The following is a 16,406-nucleotide window of genomic DNA, read 5'->3' as shown; positions in this document are numbered from 1 at the left end:
AACTCTCAAAAGCGATGAAAGAGTGGAATATGTGAGAGTGTATCTACACTATATGCATTGAAATTGCATGCTAAATGATGCCAAGACATGCAATCATCACATACACAATATGTTAAGGGCCTCAAAACTCAAAGCTGGTCGAGGTCAACTACACTATAGTTATACAAAGCAAGTCTCAAGGGACCAAGACCACTAAAAACAGAGCTTAAACATGTCAAAACAAGGCCAAAAACATGCTGGAATGGAGCTAACACATGCTAGCATAATAGGCTACAACATCAAGTAAGCTAGGCTAGCAAGCAAGATTACACTGCAAGTGTAAGAAGCAAACAAGAGGTGCTTCAATCAGCCCAAAACAGAGTTATAGCATGTAAAAATAGTCACAAAAACATGCTGAGAACAAGCCATGAGATGGTAGAAAAACATGCTCAACTACTAGGCCAATAGCACATGCAAACAAGATGTGAGGAGGCCCCCCCCCCCCCTATTTTGGTCCTCAAAACCAAATTTTTACCACTGAAAATCCTCTGAGTTTCAGTGATAGAAAGGCCAAAAAGGAATTGTTTTAAAAGCTTTAAAGGATGGCATAAAGCTTAGCAAATAAAGCTACAAGGAGGGTGGACCACCCCTAACTCCAAAAGGGGCTCAAACAATCATTTTTAACACTTAAAAATAGAGGTTTTTGCAGTTGATAACTAGGCCAAAACAGCATGCAAAGGTGGCCCAAACTAGTATACAAAAACAAGTCTAAAAAGGGTAAATGCTTACCCTTGAAGCACAACAGCTAAACAAGCAACTTCTGAGCCAAAAACCAGCTTTTTGAGCTCTAAACAAACCTTCAAGAATCTCAGCTCCAAGGTAGTGGTGTTTGGCTAAGGGTCTCTTTGCAAATATGTGAAGAAAACTCACTTCTAAGCATAATATATATATATATATAGAGAGAGAGAGTGAGAAATTTCAGGTCTGAAATTTTGTAACCCCTCTAAAAGGGGAGGGACCTCCCCTTATATAGAGCAGGCAACCAAAAAGCTTGCTTCATTCCTCCACACACGTGTATGGAGGATGAACCTCAGTGAGCCACAGCTGGCTCAAAAGATCTGAAAATATCTAAAAAAAGAGAAAATTGGCCGCCGGCCGGCAACTTCCCCTAGCTGGCCGACCACTTCAAGTGGCCTACAAGAGAGAAAATTGGCCGGCAAGGCCTTCCTCTCCCTCAGACAAGAGGCAACAAGGTTTAACCCAAAAACAAGGCCAAAACACAGAGTGTTAAGAGGCTCAAAGACAAGGCACTCAGCCTAAAACTTTGGGCACTGAAAACAAGCACAAATATGCGCGATCATCGAGTGCACAACCGATGATGTCAAAGTCTTGAGGTTGGTCAGAAATGGGGTGTCTACACCATTTCCTATTTTACTAACACTGGATCCTCTAATCTCATCCCCTCCACCAAAACTGAGTCTAACATGTTCTTTCTCTGCCTACTGCTTGCCATAATGTGAAAAAACCTTGTATTTCTATCCCCAAATCTAACCCACTGACATAGCCTCTTTCTTGCAGAAATAATAAAAACAAAATTAAAGCTCACGTGAAGTTCACATTCCAGGAAAGTGAGTAGTTTCAAATAAAAACCTACCCAGTGTCAAACATATTGCAGACATATATGCCAAAGTCCCTTTGGAGCCACATTATATCATGATCCGCTCCATGCATGACTTGATAAGTGAAAGTATCATCACAGTGAAGCAAGTCTACCACAATCTTAGAGATGTATCATATGAAAGAGATCTACCTTTTTCTTCATGGGATCTTTGAAAACTTCCTTCAGATGAGGACCAATATGAATGCGAAGCTTTAGTGTATCAACAACAAAATCCTCAGTTCTAGTTGAGACTTGCATCAGACAAATCAACCCTTGAAAAGATCGATAATGATTATGTTCCAAATCAACCTGGACAATAGTTAAAAATAAAGCAAAAAGAAAACTAGATATTATAATCAACCAAACAAAAATTAAATACATCCCTAATATTAATGTTGTTTTAGACAAATTTCAACACAATTGAAAGGTATTCTTATAAAATCATAGTGCACTGAAAAACACTAAAAGTATTTGAAGCAATTAATAGAAAATCATATAAAGGAAAAAGCACACCAAGAAGAGTACAACTGAATCAAAAATCTTCAAAGGTTACTGATGCTTTATGTCTAGTAATCATTTATTAGGCAACTTATGCTAAGGAAAACAAGCAAACATCCAACCTATCAAGTTCGTCTTGTAATCCATGCAGTGCTATTATCAAAGAATTTAAGTAAATAAAGAATAAGAAGGCACGCTTACTAGCACAAATAACCATGCCCAATGTCACAACAGAAAGCAATGAAACACTTCATCCAGTTCACTAAACTTTTACAAAGCTTTTCAAAAATAGGTTTTCAGGCTCCTTAGGATTCCCACATAAGAGAAAACCAAAGTCCTTGATAAGACAACTACTAAAAATAAACCGAGCTTTGCTTACTATAGACTACCATCAAGACTCATTTACAGCGTAAGCTACGATAGAACCTACAACTTAAAATGATTCTCAACACGGAACACAAGTGAAAAGACCATTAGAAAGCTTAAAAAAATGGGGAAATAACAAATGTGAAAAAGACAGCAACACATCTGTGGGTATCCTGGTGATACAACTTTCTGCAATAAAGCCTATAATAAGATTTAAAATAAACTGATCTAGACACCAGTATGCTCAAGCTATCAAGAACTAGGTGTCAAAGAAGCAGGTGCAAACGACTTATCAAAGCCTTTTCATAACCAATGTGCCTTATATAGTGGAATGCTTCTTTGTTGACCTTTGTATGGAGTCGATGGATATTTGTTTTAGGTGATTTACAGACACAAATTATCACCCGGGAGACGGGATAAGCTGAGATGGAATCATGGCAACAGGTTTTTCTCAATCAAGTCTAATTTCTCATTAATTTTTTAGGACCAAGGGAATAGTTCCCATGAAAGGTTGTTTGGAAGTTAGGAGCTCCATTTAAGGTGATATTCATTTTTTAGATGGAAGCTTTAAATTCTATTCTCATAATTGATAATTTGATGAAGCGATGCTACATAATGTCTAGCAAGTGTTGTATGTGTTACAAGGCGGGGGAGTTGGTGGATCATTTACTTCTTCATTATGCAATAGTAAACAAGCATTGAGGTTTGTTATTTTCCACCTTTAGAGTTCAATGGGTGTTGCCAAGTTCAGTCAATGATGTTTAAGTTGGTGGTACAGTTGTAGGCAGAAGGCTAAGAAGAAGGTTTGGATTAGGGGTGTGCACGGGTCGGTTTGGTTTGGATTTACCCTTAGCCCGGCAACCGAACTGAATGTATCAGATTGAAGAAATTGTCACTCGATGCCGACCCACAAGCCATTCAAAATCGACTGAGGCAAAACCTTCAGTTCGGCGGTCAATTCAGTCAGTGTTATGAAAATCTCAAATGAAGGCAGTCACCATCGTTCACAGCCATCATCGATATACACCACTGCCACATTTGTTGAGTATCACCATCACCATCACCATCGCCGGTATTGAATGGCATCATCACGACCCATGAATTAGCACTACTACAAGATTTCCAGCAATAGAGGGAGATTACAAGAGAAAAAGGTTTTAGGAAGGAAGATCAAAGATGAATGTTTGCCCTTATGGAGAGAGAAATCGAAGGGGGTGATATGGGAAGAGAGACATACCATCAATAAGAGAGCAGTTAAGAGAAACATTATTGAAGAGAGAGTTTTTTTTGAGAAGAGAAAGAGTTCGTGTAATTAGAAGATAGAGAAAATTGATGATAAAGTAATAAAGTTGTTGGAAGTTGGGTTGATTTCCCTGACTATGGCATTCTCAAAAGTTTAGTGCCATTTTGAGGTGTGTTTTTTACTTTATTCTCAAAATAGGGTAAAACGGCTTTGCCAATGCCCTTTTTTATGAATAAAAAATTAATAAAAATTTACGCTACAAAACCGGCTTTTCAAAAGCCGTTTTTACTTAACGTGTAATTAAATTTGAGTTAATTAAAATCGGTTTTCGTAAAACCATTTTTTATTAATTGTTTTCCCCATTTATTTTGTCAACATAAATAGGCCAAAATAATTTAATTTAGAAACAGGTTTTACCAAAACCATTTTATAATACGGTTTTACTAACACTGTTTTATGATAAACATTATTTTTGAGTTGTGTTTACAAAAGCCATTTTATACACTCCAACACATTTCCCATTGTCACTCAATAGAACTGAGGAGAAAGACGAACAACGAAGAGCAACCAAACAAAGAATGGACAACGTGACACTACCGGCAAACGAGGAAGACCTTCAACAAACATCCACATTCAGGTTTGTATTGCATAAATGACGCTTTTCATTTGCAATTTGGGATTTTCAATTTCAAAATTATGGATTACTAAAACTAGGGTTTTGAAAAGGATAAAATTTTGTTGTTCGTAAGATATGTTTTGCAGGAAAGATCTAGGTTCACCAATGTTGAACAAAATCTTTTGTCAATTTTTTTTTTCAAATTAATTATTCATATTTTGTAATTTTTTGAAATGGTTGTCATTATATTAATTTCTGTCAAAATGAATTTATATTCGTTTGTCATAAAATGGTTGTCATTATAATCGTTTGTGAAAGATGTACAGAATTTTTGTTTCCAAAAAAATTATCGAAATTTTTTCTTTCATATTTTATATTTTATTTGAAATGTGGGCATTAGCTTATTTTCTTTGCAAATGATTTTATTTCCATTTTCATTGTAATGAAGGTAAAAAGTGAAAAAAAATTGTCGTGTTTATGTATACGTTTGAAAATATAGAGTTGGTATAGTGTTAGAAACCTATCTTGTGTATGTATTAATGCTGACATATGTATGTTGAAGATTATATAGAGTTTCATAATTTCGGCTTTCAATGAGGCATTATAATCCAATGTCATATACTAATAGTTCAGGCATGAAAATATGTTTCCTAAATGTGGTTACTTTATTATTTTGAAAATATTGACTTAGTTTGACTGCAAAGTGTAGGTATGGAAGCTCTGAGCATTATGTTCTATTGGGGGAGAACATTTTGCGAAATCGTGAGGAAGATGTGTCGTATGACACCGAACCACATTGGTTGTATAATGTGTATAGGGGGATAACATTAGGTGAGTTGGAGGCTATGATGGTACCGAAGGTCGGTACATACGGGGAAATAATGCGATTAAGTTTAAATGTAGACTCCTATGTCAAGGGAAGTATAGGTTGCTCCCAATCAATGATAATGAGACCTTAACTAATGTGTTAGAGCTCACACAGAAATTAGGTTATGATTTTTTGTTAGAAATCTATGTGTAGAAGGAGAGCAGTTTGGGTGGCACACATATGCAAATTTCGGTGGGAGGGACATTCACGCAGATGTTGACATAATCGCAATCCCCTGACAATACAGTTATACAGTTTGCACACATGTTCCCTCAAGATTACCCTCCATTCAATTATTCTTTGAGATACACGAAATTTAATGCATCAGAGAACCTAGATGTTTATTATAGTGCTGGAGTAGGTCCAAGTGCTCCGATAATGTATAATCCAATGGTGAATACAACGGAGACGGCTGCCCAAATTTATGCATCCTCCGATGATATAGTGCCATTTGTTGACAAGGATGGAGTAAGTGATGAGGATTCCATGGAAAATTTCGATGGCGCAAGGGAAAGTGAACACATTGACTCTGGTGATGACGAAGTTGGAGGGCATGATGGTATGCAGGATGTACACCCAAATATCCATATCCCTTTCTACCATAATAGGAATTTTGATAATTTCGACAATGTGGGTTCTATCACTAGCCGCGATGTTGTCGAACGTTGGCCATTGTGGGACTCCGAAACTGCTCATTTGGCGAAAGGAATGATCTTTACTAATAAGAAAAGCTTAGTGCACGTTGTTCAGTTGTATAATTTGAAGCGTCATCAAGAATGCAAGGTCGTAGAATCCAAAGGAAACAGTTGGGTGGCCGAGTGCAAGCAAGGCTGCAACTGGAGGGTTCGGGCAACGAAGTTGAAAGACAAAGATTTCTTTCAAATTAGGAGGTTTGAAGCGCCGCATCAGTGTGTGTACGAAAGCATGAATAGGGAAAATTGCAACCTCAAGTCCGCGGTCATTACTCATTTCATCAAGGCACAGATTGCGGTAAGTAAGGATTTAATTATGAGTGCAGTATATGTAAATATAATTTCTATTTGTAGATATCGCCAGAATTGCCTATTGCAACCATAATTGAGGTCGTGGAGAAGAAGTTTTAGTTCACGATATCATATATGAAAGCGTGGCTTGCAAGGACAAAAGCTATTGCAATGGTGTTTGGGGACTGGGATGAGTCATACCGACGATTGCCTAGATATATAGCTGCATTGCAGGCATTTAATCCAAGCACAGTTGTCATGTGGGACATGATTCTGAACTTGCACTCTACCTCAATCGGAACTAAAATGTACATGAACTATGTGTTCTGGGCATTTAAACTTGCAATAGAAGGCTTCAAGTATTGTCGACTAGTGATATGCATTGACGGCATACACTTGTACGGGAAATACGAAGGCAAGATTGTTGCGGCTACTGCAGTGACTGCTGTCGACAAGGTTATACCTCTTGCCTTTGCCGTTGTTGACAAGGAGATGATCGAGAGTTGGGGTTGGTTCATTACTATGCTTAGGAGACATGTGTGCCGTGACCGAGAGGGGTTGACATTGATATTCGATCGACACACAGCTTTGCTTAGTGTCCTGTTTAGAATTTGGGACAATCCAGCAGTGCAACCAAGAGGCTCCCATAGGTATTGCTTGTGACACGTATGTAACAATTTCAATGAAAGATTCGGCAATACACTAGCCAAGGATCTTGTGTGGAGCGCTGGTTCTGCACAGCAAATACGAAAGTTTAACAAGATTATGGAGGATATCTACAAGCTCGAGGAGAGTGCTGAACGGTGGTTTAGTCAGATGAACCCTATTCATTGGACATTGTGCCACGATGGTGGGTGTTGTTGGGGCTTATTGACGACAAACCATAGAGAGGGCTTGAATGGTGTACTGAAAGGTGCACGTAATGTCCCGATTACAGCATTAGTTGAGATATCTTTTTATCGGCTCATGAAATATTTTGATGAAGGCAGGACCATTGCTGAAAATGCGAGTAATCGGGGTTAGTTGTACATGACTAGTGTTCAAAGATGGATTGACGAGCACCAAGCTAAAGCGAATGTCCATATGTTGGTACTGATTAATAGGTAATTTTCATTGGATGCACCGAATTCACTACACATTAACATTTTGCACTTGTCGATCATTGATGTTAGTCTATATTTAAACGTATATGCCTACTAATCCACGCACATACATTTTATCTATAGGGGAATAGGGGAATATGAGGTGAGGAAAGCACCGCATGGGATGGGGGGTGGTTCTCGTTAAATAGTTAGTCTCCGACCACCGAGTTGTTCATGTGGAAAGTACACATTATTTCGCTTGCCATGTTCCCACATGCTTGCTGTGACAGCAGACTTGGGCGAGGACCTTTGTCCTTTCGTTGCACCAGAGTATAGGTTGGAAGTCCACAAGTGTATCTTTGCGTAGAAGTTTAGGCCCATGCTGCACGAGCAATATTGGCCTAATGATGATTACCCAAGTTTGCTCACTATTCCGAACCGACAACGTCAGGTTAAACGGGTCATCCTAAACATACCCGCATCCACAATGAAATGGATACCTCCAGACAGAGTGGAATGCAACATTGCAGTTTGTGTTTCCAGAGAGGGCATGATAAGAGAAATTGTCCAGCTTGAATCCGATCGATTCGACAGTAGTTTTTTGTCTTGTTTACATATTAGTTCCACACTACTTTCTTCATTCTTTGTTTTGGAGTTAATGTAATATTCAATGAATTAGTATTCAGTAAATTGATAATGTATTTACCTTTGGAATTAATGATGACATTGGTTTGGTCAAATGTGGCTAATCTCTTTAATTGCTTTAGTTGTTGCAACTCTCCTTTGTGCACTTTGGTGCGTTGCTGGTCGATTGTGTCCTGACCTCGACAGACACCAGTTTATGTGTTTACTTACCTTACTTGTTGTAATATTACAAAAATGCAAATATTGTGAACTTAATTAATAATCACCCATATAAATGCAGTTAATATTCAATGTTTTGCCACATTTTGTTAGGTGGGCAATTGTTTTTTATTTAATTTATTTTTTTAATTCATTACGTGGGGGAAGACCATTTAATGAATTCAACAATTTCGCTGAAATTTAGAAGATATTAGTAAATGCGTAGTTCTTCTAAAAAATTTTAGTATTGTAGTTCAAATCTGCTTAAAACCCTCTTCAAACCTTCGTACTTCTTTACTGTCGAAGTGACAACTCCTAGAAATTGAAAGCACGTTTTTTCATGTCATAAAGGTTGACGTGACAACGCATTGACAATAACTTTAATCACACAGGTACAATGTGAACCATATCTCCTATGACAATAATGTCAAATGAATTACTAATTACCAATATAAATGCATGCAAAAATCAATGCGTTGCCACATTTTCAACCATGGTGAATTGTTTATTTGGTTCCCAAAAATTCATTATGTGAGGGAAGGCCATTTTATCAATTCAATTACTTGTCGTAAATTTAGTACACATTGGTAAATGCTTAGTTATTGTACAAAGTTTGACTAGTGGATTTCAAGTCTGCTAAAAACCCTCCTGAGATGTGTGGAATTTAAATATGTCGAATTGGCAATTCCTATAAAGTGAAAGCATGTGTTTTCATGTCATAAAGTTTGACGTGACAATGCGCTGACAATATCTTTAAACTCATAGGTACGTAGGTACCATGTGAACCTTATCTCCTATCATAATAATCTGAAATGATTTACTAATCACAAATATTAAAATAAACTATTCAATGCATTACCACATTTTGTTAGGTGGTGAACTGATTTTCAGTTTTAAAAAAATTCGTTATTTTTATCAATTTAATCACTTCTCTTAAATTGAGTACATATTGGCAAATGCTTAGTTGTAAAAATTTTGAGTAGTGCATTTCAAATCTCCTAAAAACCCTAATTAGCTGTGTGGATTTGAAATCTGTCGAATTGACAAGTCTTATAAAGTGAAAACACATAATTTCATGTCATAAAGGTTGGCGTGACAACGCTCTCAATATTACTTTAAACACAGGTACCATGTCAACATTATCTGGTGTGACAAGTCATTGTCGGCATGTGGGGTGATCAGACATGAACCTTATCTGATGGTTCATGTAATATTGAATGAATCATTATTCACTAATATTATATAATGTTTTACGACTTAAATCATATATCAGCTTCAAACCCTCCAATATAGATTGACTAGTCACTTCCTGTCAAAGTGACAACTCATATAAAGTTGATGTACGTTTTTTCACGTCATAAAGGTCGACATGACAACACTCGTACAACAATTATGTTCATACAACTCCTATGTGTAGTTTACTATAATTACAATTCATTGCCAGCATGTCGGATTGCGAAGACATGAGTAAAATCATCCATCTCCATTTTATGTGTACTGCATGTTGGAACTACTGTTCCTAGGGACCGTTATAAGTATCACACCCTAGAAAACCCAAATCTTTATAGAAAAATTGAAAGATATCATCATGAGATATACGGTGGTTGATCTATATTCAGCAATAAGTCGCCATTGGGTTGCAGACGGAGATGAATTTGAATACCTATTAAATCCAAATTTGCGTTACTCACATCACACAGTCAATACCATGAGAGCTGAGTGGGAATTTCGCATAACTCGAGCAAACGTTCTTGTTGAGCTATACCGTGAAGGTCATTTTAAATTTCCTCGACGACTAGCCATGCGTATGCCAATTGACACTCCACAGTTGCTGCAAAGGACATTGCATCATATTCACGATGAAGTTAATCGCATGACCTAATGTTTGCAAAGGTCTGAACTTCGGAAGACCGCGAACAAGCGTGTCGAAAATGGGTTAATAGATGATGCGCAACAATATTTCTGTTAGAGCATGGATGCTAGATGTCAGATGATGATGATAATGAATGAAATTATTTTGATGTCTAAAGGAATGATTTATGTTTTTATGGCTTTGTAATGCTTACCCACGAGTTATCAATAAAAGGAGAATTTAGAATGTCGAACAAACTATCCATATTTTATTTCAATTATGACTTCCCTAATGGCATTATTGTAAAGGTCATCATATGGCATATGTCCCTTGTAATGTCCCTTCTAACTGTTTACCATTTTATGTTATGATTTACATCCATTGAAATCACATATAAAATGGGTCTGTACTTTTATGGGAAATGTGGCTGTCCAACAAATCGCATATGTTTGGTCCCTATAGTGTAAAAATTATATATTTGCTTCCATTAAATAGATTATGGAACATTGTGATGCCAAGATATTGCCATGTTATTCTGTTGTAGACCCTTCATCCTTTGTAATGCTAATACAAAAAATGATCAGACCACACTTACAGATTTACGTATTTTCAATGGAAGTTTGTATTTATTCAAATATCTTTCAATTAATATGGAGTATTTTACGTAATCAAGCACTTATAAAACTTTATTTGAAGAAAATTTGTGCTGTCTTTCTTTTTAACTGTTGAATGACCTGACCTATACCTTTCATCCTTCATCAAATTTAGAAATTTGAATGGTCTTTCTACAGTTATCTGAACAGTTTTCTTTTCTACTTGACGGGTTATTTTTTCCTGTATATTATTTTTTTTGGAAAATTTCCATTTTTAACTTTGGAAGACAATAATCCATAATAAAATTTGCCAATTCGACAAACTAGGTTGATTAGGATGTGTACAGGTTGTTTACAATTTTGGTAGGGTTGTTGGTTTAGGTTTAGGAAGATTGTGATTATGCTAGTCTTACGTCTTCCCTAAAAAGGACCAAGATGCAAAATTTTGCTCCCCTAAAATGTATATTTCCATTTTTCCTACTCCAGTGCAACCCTCTAATGACTGACTTTATCGATCAAGAAGATTTGAGTTGGATGTATGAAGAAAATAGATAAGATACATTGTAATGGCTATCCACAAGTTGCCAATGGAAATAGAAATTTTGCAGGGCATGTTCACAGGTGAGTGAACATAAATGTACACTTTTCATAAACATGGGCTTCATAAAACAGTAACACATAGTGCAATGGAAATTTAATAACGTAGTTGAACAACAACAGCACAGTGGATGGTTGCACACCAACAACATAGACTTGATACACACCAACAACACATAGTGCATTGGACAGTTACATATGTTGAAAATAGACTCGGTACGACATATACACATATTGAAAAACACCACTTAGATGTTTGATTTGTCATTCCTCATCTGACATGTAGTACTCAGAGAGATATTTTTCATTGTGTAAGATGTTATTTCTCTCTGTCACAGTCAATTCTCTGTTGCTTGCTTCCGCCATTTTGATGGCTAGTTCAAGCATGAAATGGCGACATCTACTCAGCAACATTCTGTTGTTCTCCTTTTGAATTTTGCTAACTGCTTCCTCATAGTCACCGACATTTCGTCTAGGCATGGTCAATGAATGACGATGAGGTACCAGTGCCCCTAAGTTATGTAGATCATTAAACAAGCTCTCCTGCTCCATTACCCTGAACACCCATTCTGCCTGAATACCAGCATAATAATCCTTTGTGCTTGAGTATTTTTCGCTTATGTAGTCATAAGAAAATCAAGGTAGTAGCCACACTTTTGGAAGCCTTCACTGGCGTGTACTGCCTGCACCCTTCGAAGACATTTCTTGTATACAGGGAAGTCAAAATAAATAGATAGGTTGTAAATAACTATTCAGATGGGTTGGAAAATCATCGTAGTTAGGGTACTGCTATTTATAGGCATGTAGAGGATCTGAAATGGTATAGATAATTCATATCAGGGGTTATTGTAGAAGAACACACACATGTGATTTTATTTTAACATTTGTCATTTCATGCAACCCTTCGTAATTTTTTTCCCTAACTTATGGCAGTTTGTATACTCGTGATATACTGTTAGTTCGTATTCATATTTTGTCACGACATGTATGTAATATTTTCATACTTCCCTTTGCTTTGGATATCGATTTCATGTATGAAAACTTTTGCAGGTGTATGGCTCATTTACCAGAGGAGATCCCATTATTGATTCATCACCATCGAGCCAAATTGGAAACCGAATTGTTTAAATGGAAAACATAATATCAATTTCTTTTATATAACTGCTTTTGTTAAATGTTATTAGTTGCATCATCTTCAAATAGATATAGCAACTACTCCATTTGTAGTTCTCAATCTATACAACAAAACAAGAGTGTTTTTTAATCGGAGTGAATTTGTTTTATTTAGTTATATTTTCATTGCTAATGAGTACATGTAGATCGAAGGTAGGGGGATATGCAATCTACACTGCAAATAAGTCTCAGCGTAGAATGTGGTCATACCCCCTCACCACTTATAATAAGAGTAAACACAACAAATAAAAAAAATTAAAATTTTAGATGGTCTACTTGTAATAATCCTTATTACTTACCCACCCACCATGAGGCTTCTGTCAATCATTTTCAATTGATCTCTGAGGTGTTGTTTAATATTAATACTTGTCTCACGCATAGTCATTTATATAAATCTATATAATTGTTATAAAAATTAAAGTTTATATGTAGAAGGTTTCAGGGCAGTTTCGTACAAAATTATAATGAAGTCCAAAGGCATTGCTCGTGAAATTCAACTGAACAGTTGTTCATTAGTGAAGACTTTAGCTGGGTCCGAATAAGCCGGCTTTTACTTGCCAACGATTTCTTATTTTTTACTTTTAGTGTCCTAAATAATTTCATAAAATAAGAACAAAAACAATTTCAATTATTGACAAACTGACTATTTTACTTTCTTCGTTTACATTATTAACTTTTAACTTATTTTAGACTACAACAAATAACATTAATATAGGTCGAGCGACACTTTTAATTTTAAAATAAAGGACTTTACACTCTTGAAAGTGTATTCATTATATGTTGTATTGGTTAGTAATATATCATTGTATTCATTTGATGCCCAATTTATTTAATTCTTACCTCAATGATGAAATATAGCCTTCAGATTAGACTTCTTCATACGTGGTAATTCTATTTTACGGCTTAGTTATATTTTACAGCATTCTGATTTAACTAAAAACCACATAAACCCCCATTTTAGTCTACGGTGAGGGGTACAACCCAATTTACCTCAATTTAGTTTTCAGGTAGCCTTTCATTTCTATGTCATAACATTGCAAATCTTTGTTTGTATGTATTTTTCTTTGTACATTTACACCACTTACGCACTATGCACCACTATGCATAGTCTCTTTATCTTACCCACTATTTCAGTTAATAGAAGATGTGATCATTATGAAAATTCAATCATCATTATCGTCATTTCAGTAATCAAATGTGTATGTACTGACATTATGTTTTATACACACAACATTGTCTTATGCAGGCGAAAGATCAGCGGAAATTGAAACACTGACGATCTGATTTGGGTATATGGGACACTGCCTTGCAGGATTGGTAACCGCACCTACAATTCCCTTTTCATGACCTTATCCAAAGCTTTCCAAATCCTCGTAGGACAAGGCCATCTCAAACCCCTTGACCCTTGGCCTCTCCCTAATCCCCTTCCATCTAGGTATAATGCTGCCAAATACTGCACCTTCCATCAACAAACTGGCCATGACACTGATCATTGTTTTCTTCTTCGCCATGAAATTCAAGACCTGATTGACAATAAGGTCATCACTCCACCGGATCCTGCAAAGTCTATCAGCACTAGATTAATGAACTTGGGGGATAGTGTGATTATGTGATCGGGGATGAACCACCTGCTGATGGCACTCGTTTTACTCCAGATATGGTGGATGGCATGCACTTTTCTAGCACTTTGAAAATGTTGTTTATTATACTTTCAGACTTGGGTATTGAGTCAATCTTATTTTGTTGTATTGAGTCTGTCTCGTTGTATTGAGTCTGTCTTGTTGTGTTCGAGTCAGGTGATTCTGCGGGTGTTACCTCGGATATCATTGTCTTGTTTTATGTTTGTCTTTGCACTTTTTTTAAGGAGTCTGTTTCTATCATGGAGCCAGTTGAGCCAAAAAGATCTGAATGGAATTGTAGTAATTTTCACCTACTTCTATGTGCCTTTAAATCATTGCATTGACCAAAATTTTTCAAAATTTTTTCCAAAACCGTGATGAAAACAAAGAGGAAGGAATTCCTCAGGATTTGCAAAATTTGATCGATTGAGAGGAAGAGGCGTGCTAAGCTCTTAATGAATGAGATCATGTTTGTTAATGTGAGTACTGAGAAGGATCCTGGCTTAGTCTAGATTGGTTCTGCGTTGTCTTCAGAAGAGCATGAGAGACTAGTCGTTTCATTAAAAGATTTCAAAAATATTTTTGTGTGGTCCTACGAAGACATGCATGGAATTGATCTTGAGATTGTACAACATAGGATCACTCTCGGCCTCAAAGACTTAACCCCTTTGCTTTCGAAACCTTGATGCAGAATGTTCAACAATCAATCACAATATAAGGCTTGCATGTCTGGATTTGAAGCAACCCTTGAACTAGGGGCAAAAAATGTCAAATGTGCTGGAAGATTCAAAATTGGGTCATTTCTCAAGCAAATGGAGACTTGCAAGAAAGCCAAATCCTATAAAATTGAAAGAAGAAAATTTTTGCTGAAGAACAATCGAGTTCCTACCCATGACACTAGGGGCAAATTTACATCATCAGTGAACAACGACCATTCTCCTGGATATAGATGGCTTAGAGATCCCACGGCCAATCAACATGGACAAGTTAAACTTTTCTATCCTTGAGAGGCTCATTGGGCTGAAAACCTGGAAGGGTGACCCAATCAAAAGTTAGAGCAAGAAAAAGAAAAAGAAGAAAAATGAAAAAGTGGAAATGAAGAAAAATGAAAAAAAAATAAAAGAAAAAGGAAAGGAAAAATGAAACGAAAACAAAAATAGAGCTCGCAAGGTTGAAAACCTAGAAGGGCAGCCTTGGCAAAAGTTAGAATGCAAAAGGAGAGTGTTAATAGCCGAGTGTACCTTAACCGGGAACTACGTACGGCCCGATCCCCATATTTGGGATACGTAGGCAACTTCATCCTGAAGTTCGTCCCCAACAATTTTCAACCTGCTTGTCTCATCCATGTTGATTGGCTTATCCTTGTTCAACTCGGCCATCTTATCCATGTCCAATTGGCTCATCTTCGTTCAAATTCGGTTGTCTTATTCCGTTAAAAGGTTCAGCTGCAAGACAAATCAAGTTCAGATATGAGGTTGTGCATGTCAAGAGTTAACTCCATGTTGGTCGGGTAGTGGCTATTTGCAAAAATAATTTTTGAAGATTTTTAAAGAGGTTGACTAATTTTCTCGACAATGATTTTATTTTTTGTCAAAAATCAGACCGTTCCTTGGACCCAAAAAAAGAGAAAACTTTTTAGTGCTCACAGCCTGACTTACATGATTTTAAAGCAGAAAGCCGAACAAGCATGTTAATCTAACTCTCATGTTAGTTAAAATTGTTTTAGTAGAAAGCTAAAAAAAAAAAAAATGGTCAAAGTAATGAACTGGGCGCACAGTTGAGTTAGGTTTCTTGTCTTTTCCACGTCATCAACGCACTCACTAGAAAGGGCACAACTGAAGCTAACAACAGAGGCTAAAAAAACTCTCTCATCCTCCAAGCAGTGAGATATCGAGTCAAGTGTGACGCACAAACTGGTAATAGAGCTGGGTATTCCACCTCCGTCATCTGGACAGATTTGATCATGTCCGAGTTGGCGTCTAAATTAGAATGAGGACGTAGAAAATGCAATGGGAAGTACTAATCAATTGTACACTCGACTGGGGAGACATGTTGTAACTTATCTCGGCCAAATTAAGCCAGGGGCATTTCCAAGCGATGTTAGCTGTAGATCTGCTGCACATCCAGCCACACCACAACCCCTCTGCGAGAGAAACTCACTATTTGTGAGCGAAAGAAGGAGAATCTAGCAAAATACTAGGAGCAAGGGTCCACAAGTTCAACTTATCCATCAACCACACCTGGGGAGGGATAAAAAATAATTGAGATTAAAGAATACAGAGATGTGCATTGAGAGAAAAAGTAAGGAAAAGTCTTTTTCAGAGAAATAGAGATTGAGTGTCAAACTGATGTGAGAACCATAAATGAGAAAGTGTGGGAAATAATGCCTGGAGAAACGGGCTCCTCGTGAATCGAGAGGTCTTTCGCCATTGGA

General features: G+C 36.8%; 1 protein-coding gene and 1 pseudogene across 2 annotated transcripts in view; one reads left to right on the top strand and one right to left on the bottom strand.

Annotated features, from left to right (window-relative positions):
* The window catches only part of LOC114298145 (protein RRP6-like 2), a 49,625-nt pseudogene extending 45,855 nt beyond the window's left edge, over positions 1-3,770 (bottom strand). Inside the window, exons 1-3 of the transcript XR_014365897.1 lie at positions 3,741-3,770; positions 1,792-1,948; positions 1,630-1,715 (exon numbers count right to left, since the gene is read on the bottom strand). The product of XR_014365897.1 is annotated as a protein RRP6-like 2 (transcript). The remainder of the gene's footprint in view (positions 1-1,629; positions 1,716-1,791; positions 1,949-3,740) is intronic.
* Positions 3,771-6,348: 2,578 nt separating this feature from the next.
* Positions 6,349-7,236, top strand: LOC145823799 (uncharacterized). Its single transcript, XM_082923319.1, has 2 exons — positions 6,349-6,815; positions 6,903-7,236. Exons 1-2 carry the CDS (start codon positions 6,349-6,351, stop codon positions 7,234-7,236), a joined length of 801 nt encoding a protein of 266 aa, XP_082779445.1.
* Positions 7,237-16,406: the final 9,170 nt, after the last annotated feature.

The sequence above is a fragment of the Camellia sinensis genome, chromosome 4 (genome assembly GCF_055761805.1).
Source record: "Camellia sinensis isolate YWXY chromosome 4, ASM5576180v1, whole genome shotgun sequence".
Taxonomy (NCBI): Eukaryota; Viridiplantae; Streptophyta; class Magnoliopsida; order Ericales; family Theaceae; genus Camellia; species Camellia sinensis.
The sequence above is the reverse complement of the archived record's forward strand: the minus strand, read 5'-3'. Positions and strand labels throughout refer to the sequence as shown.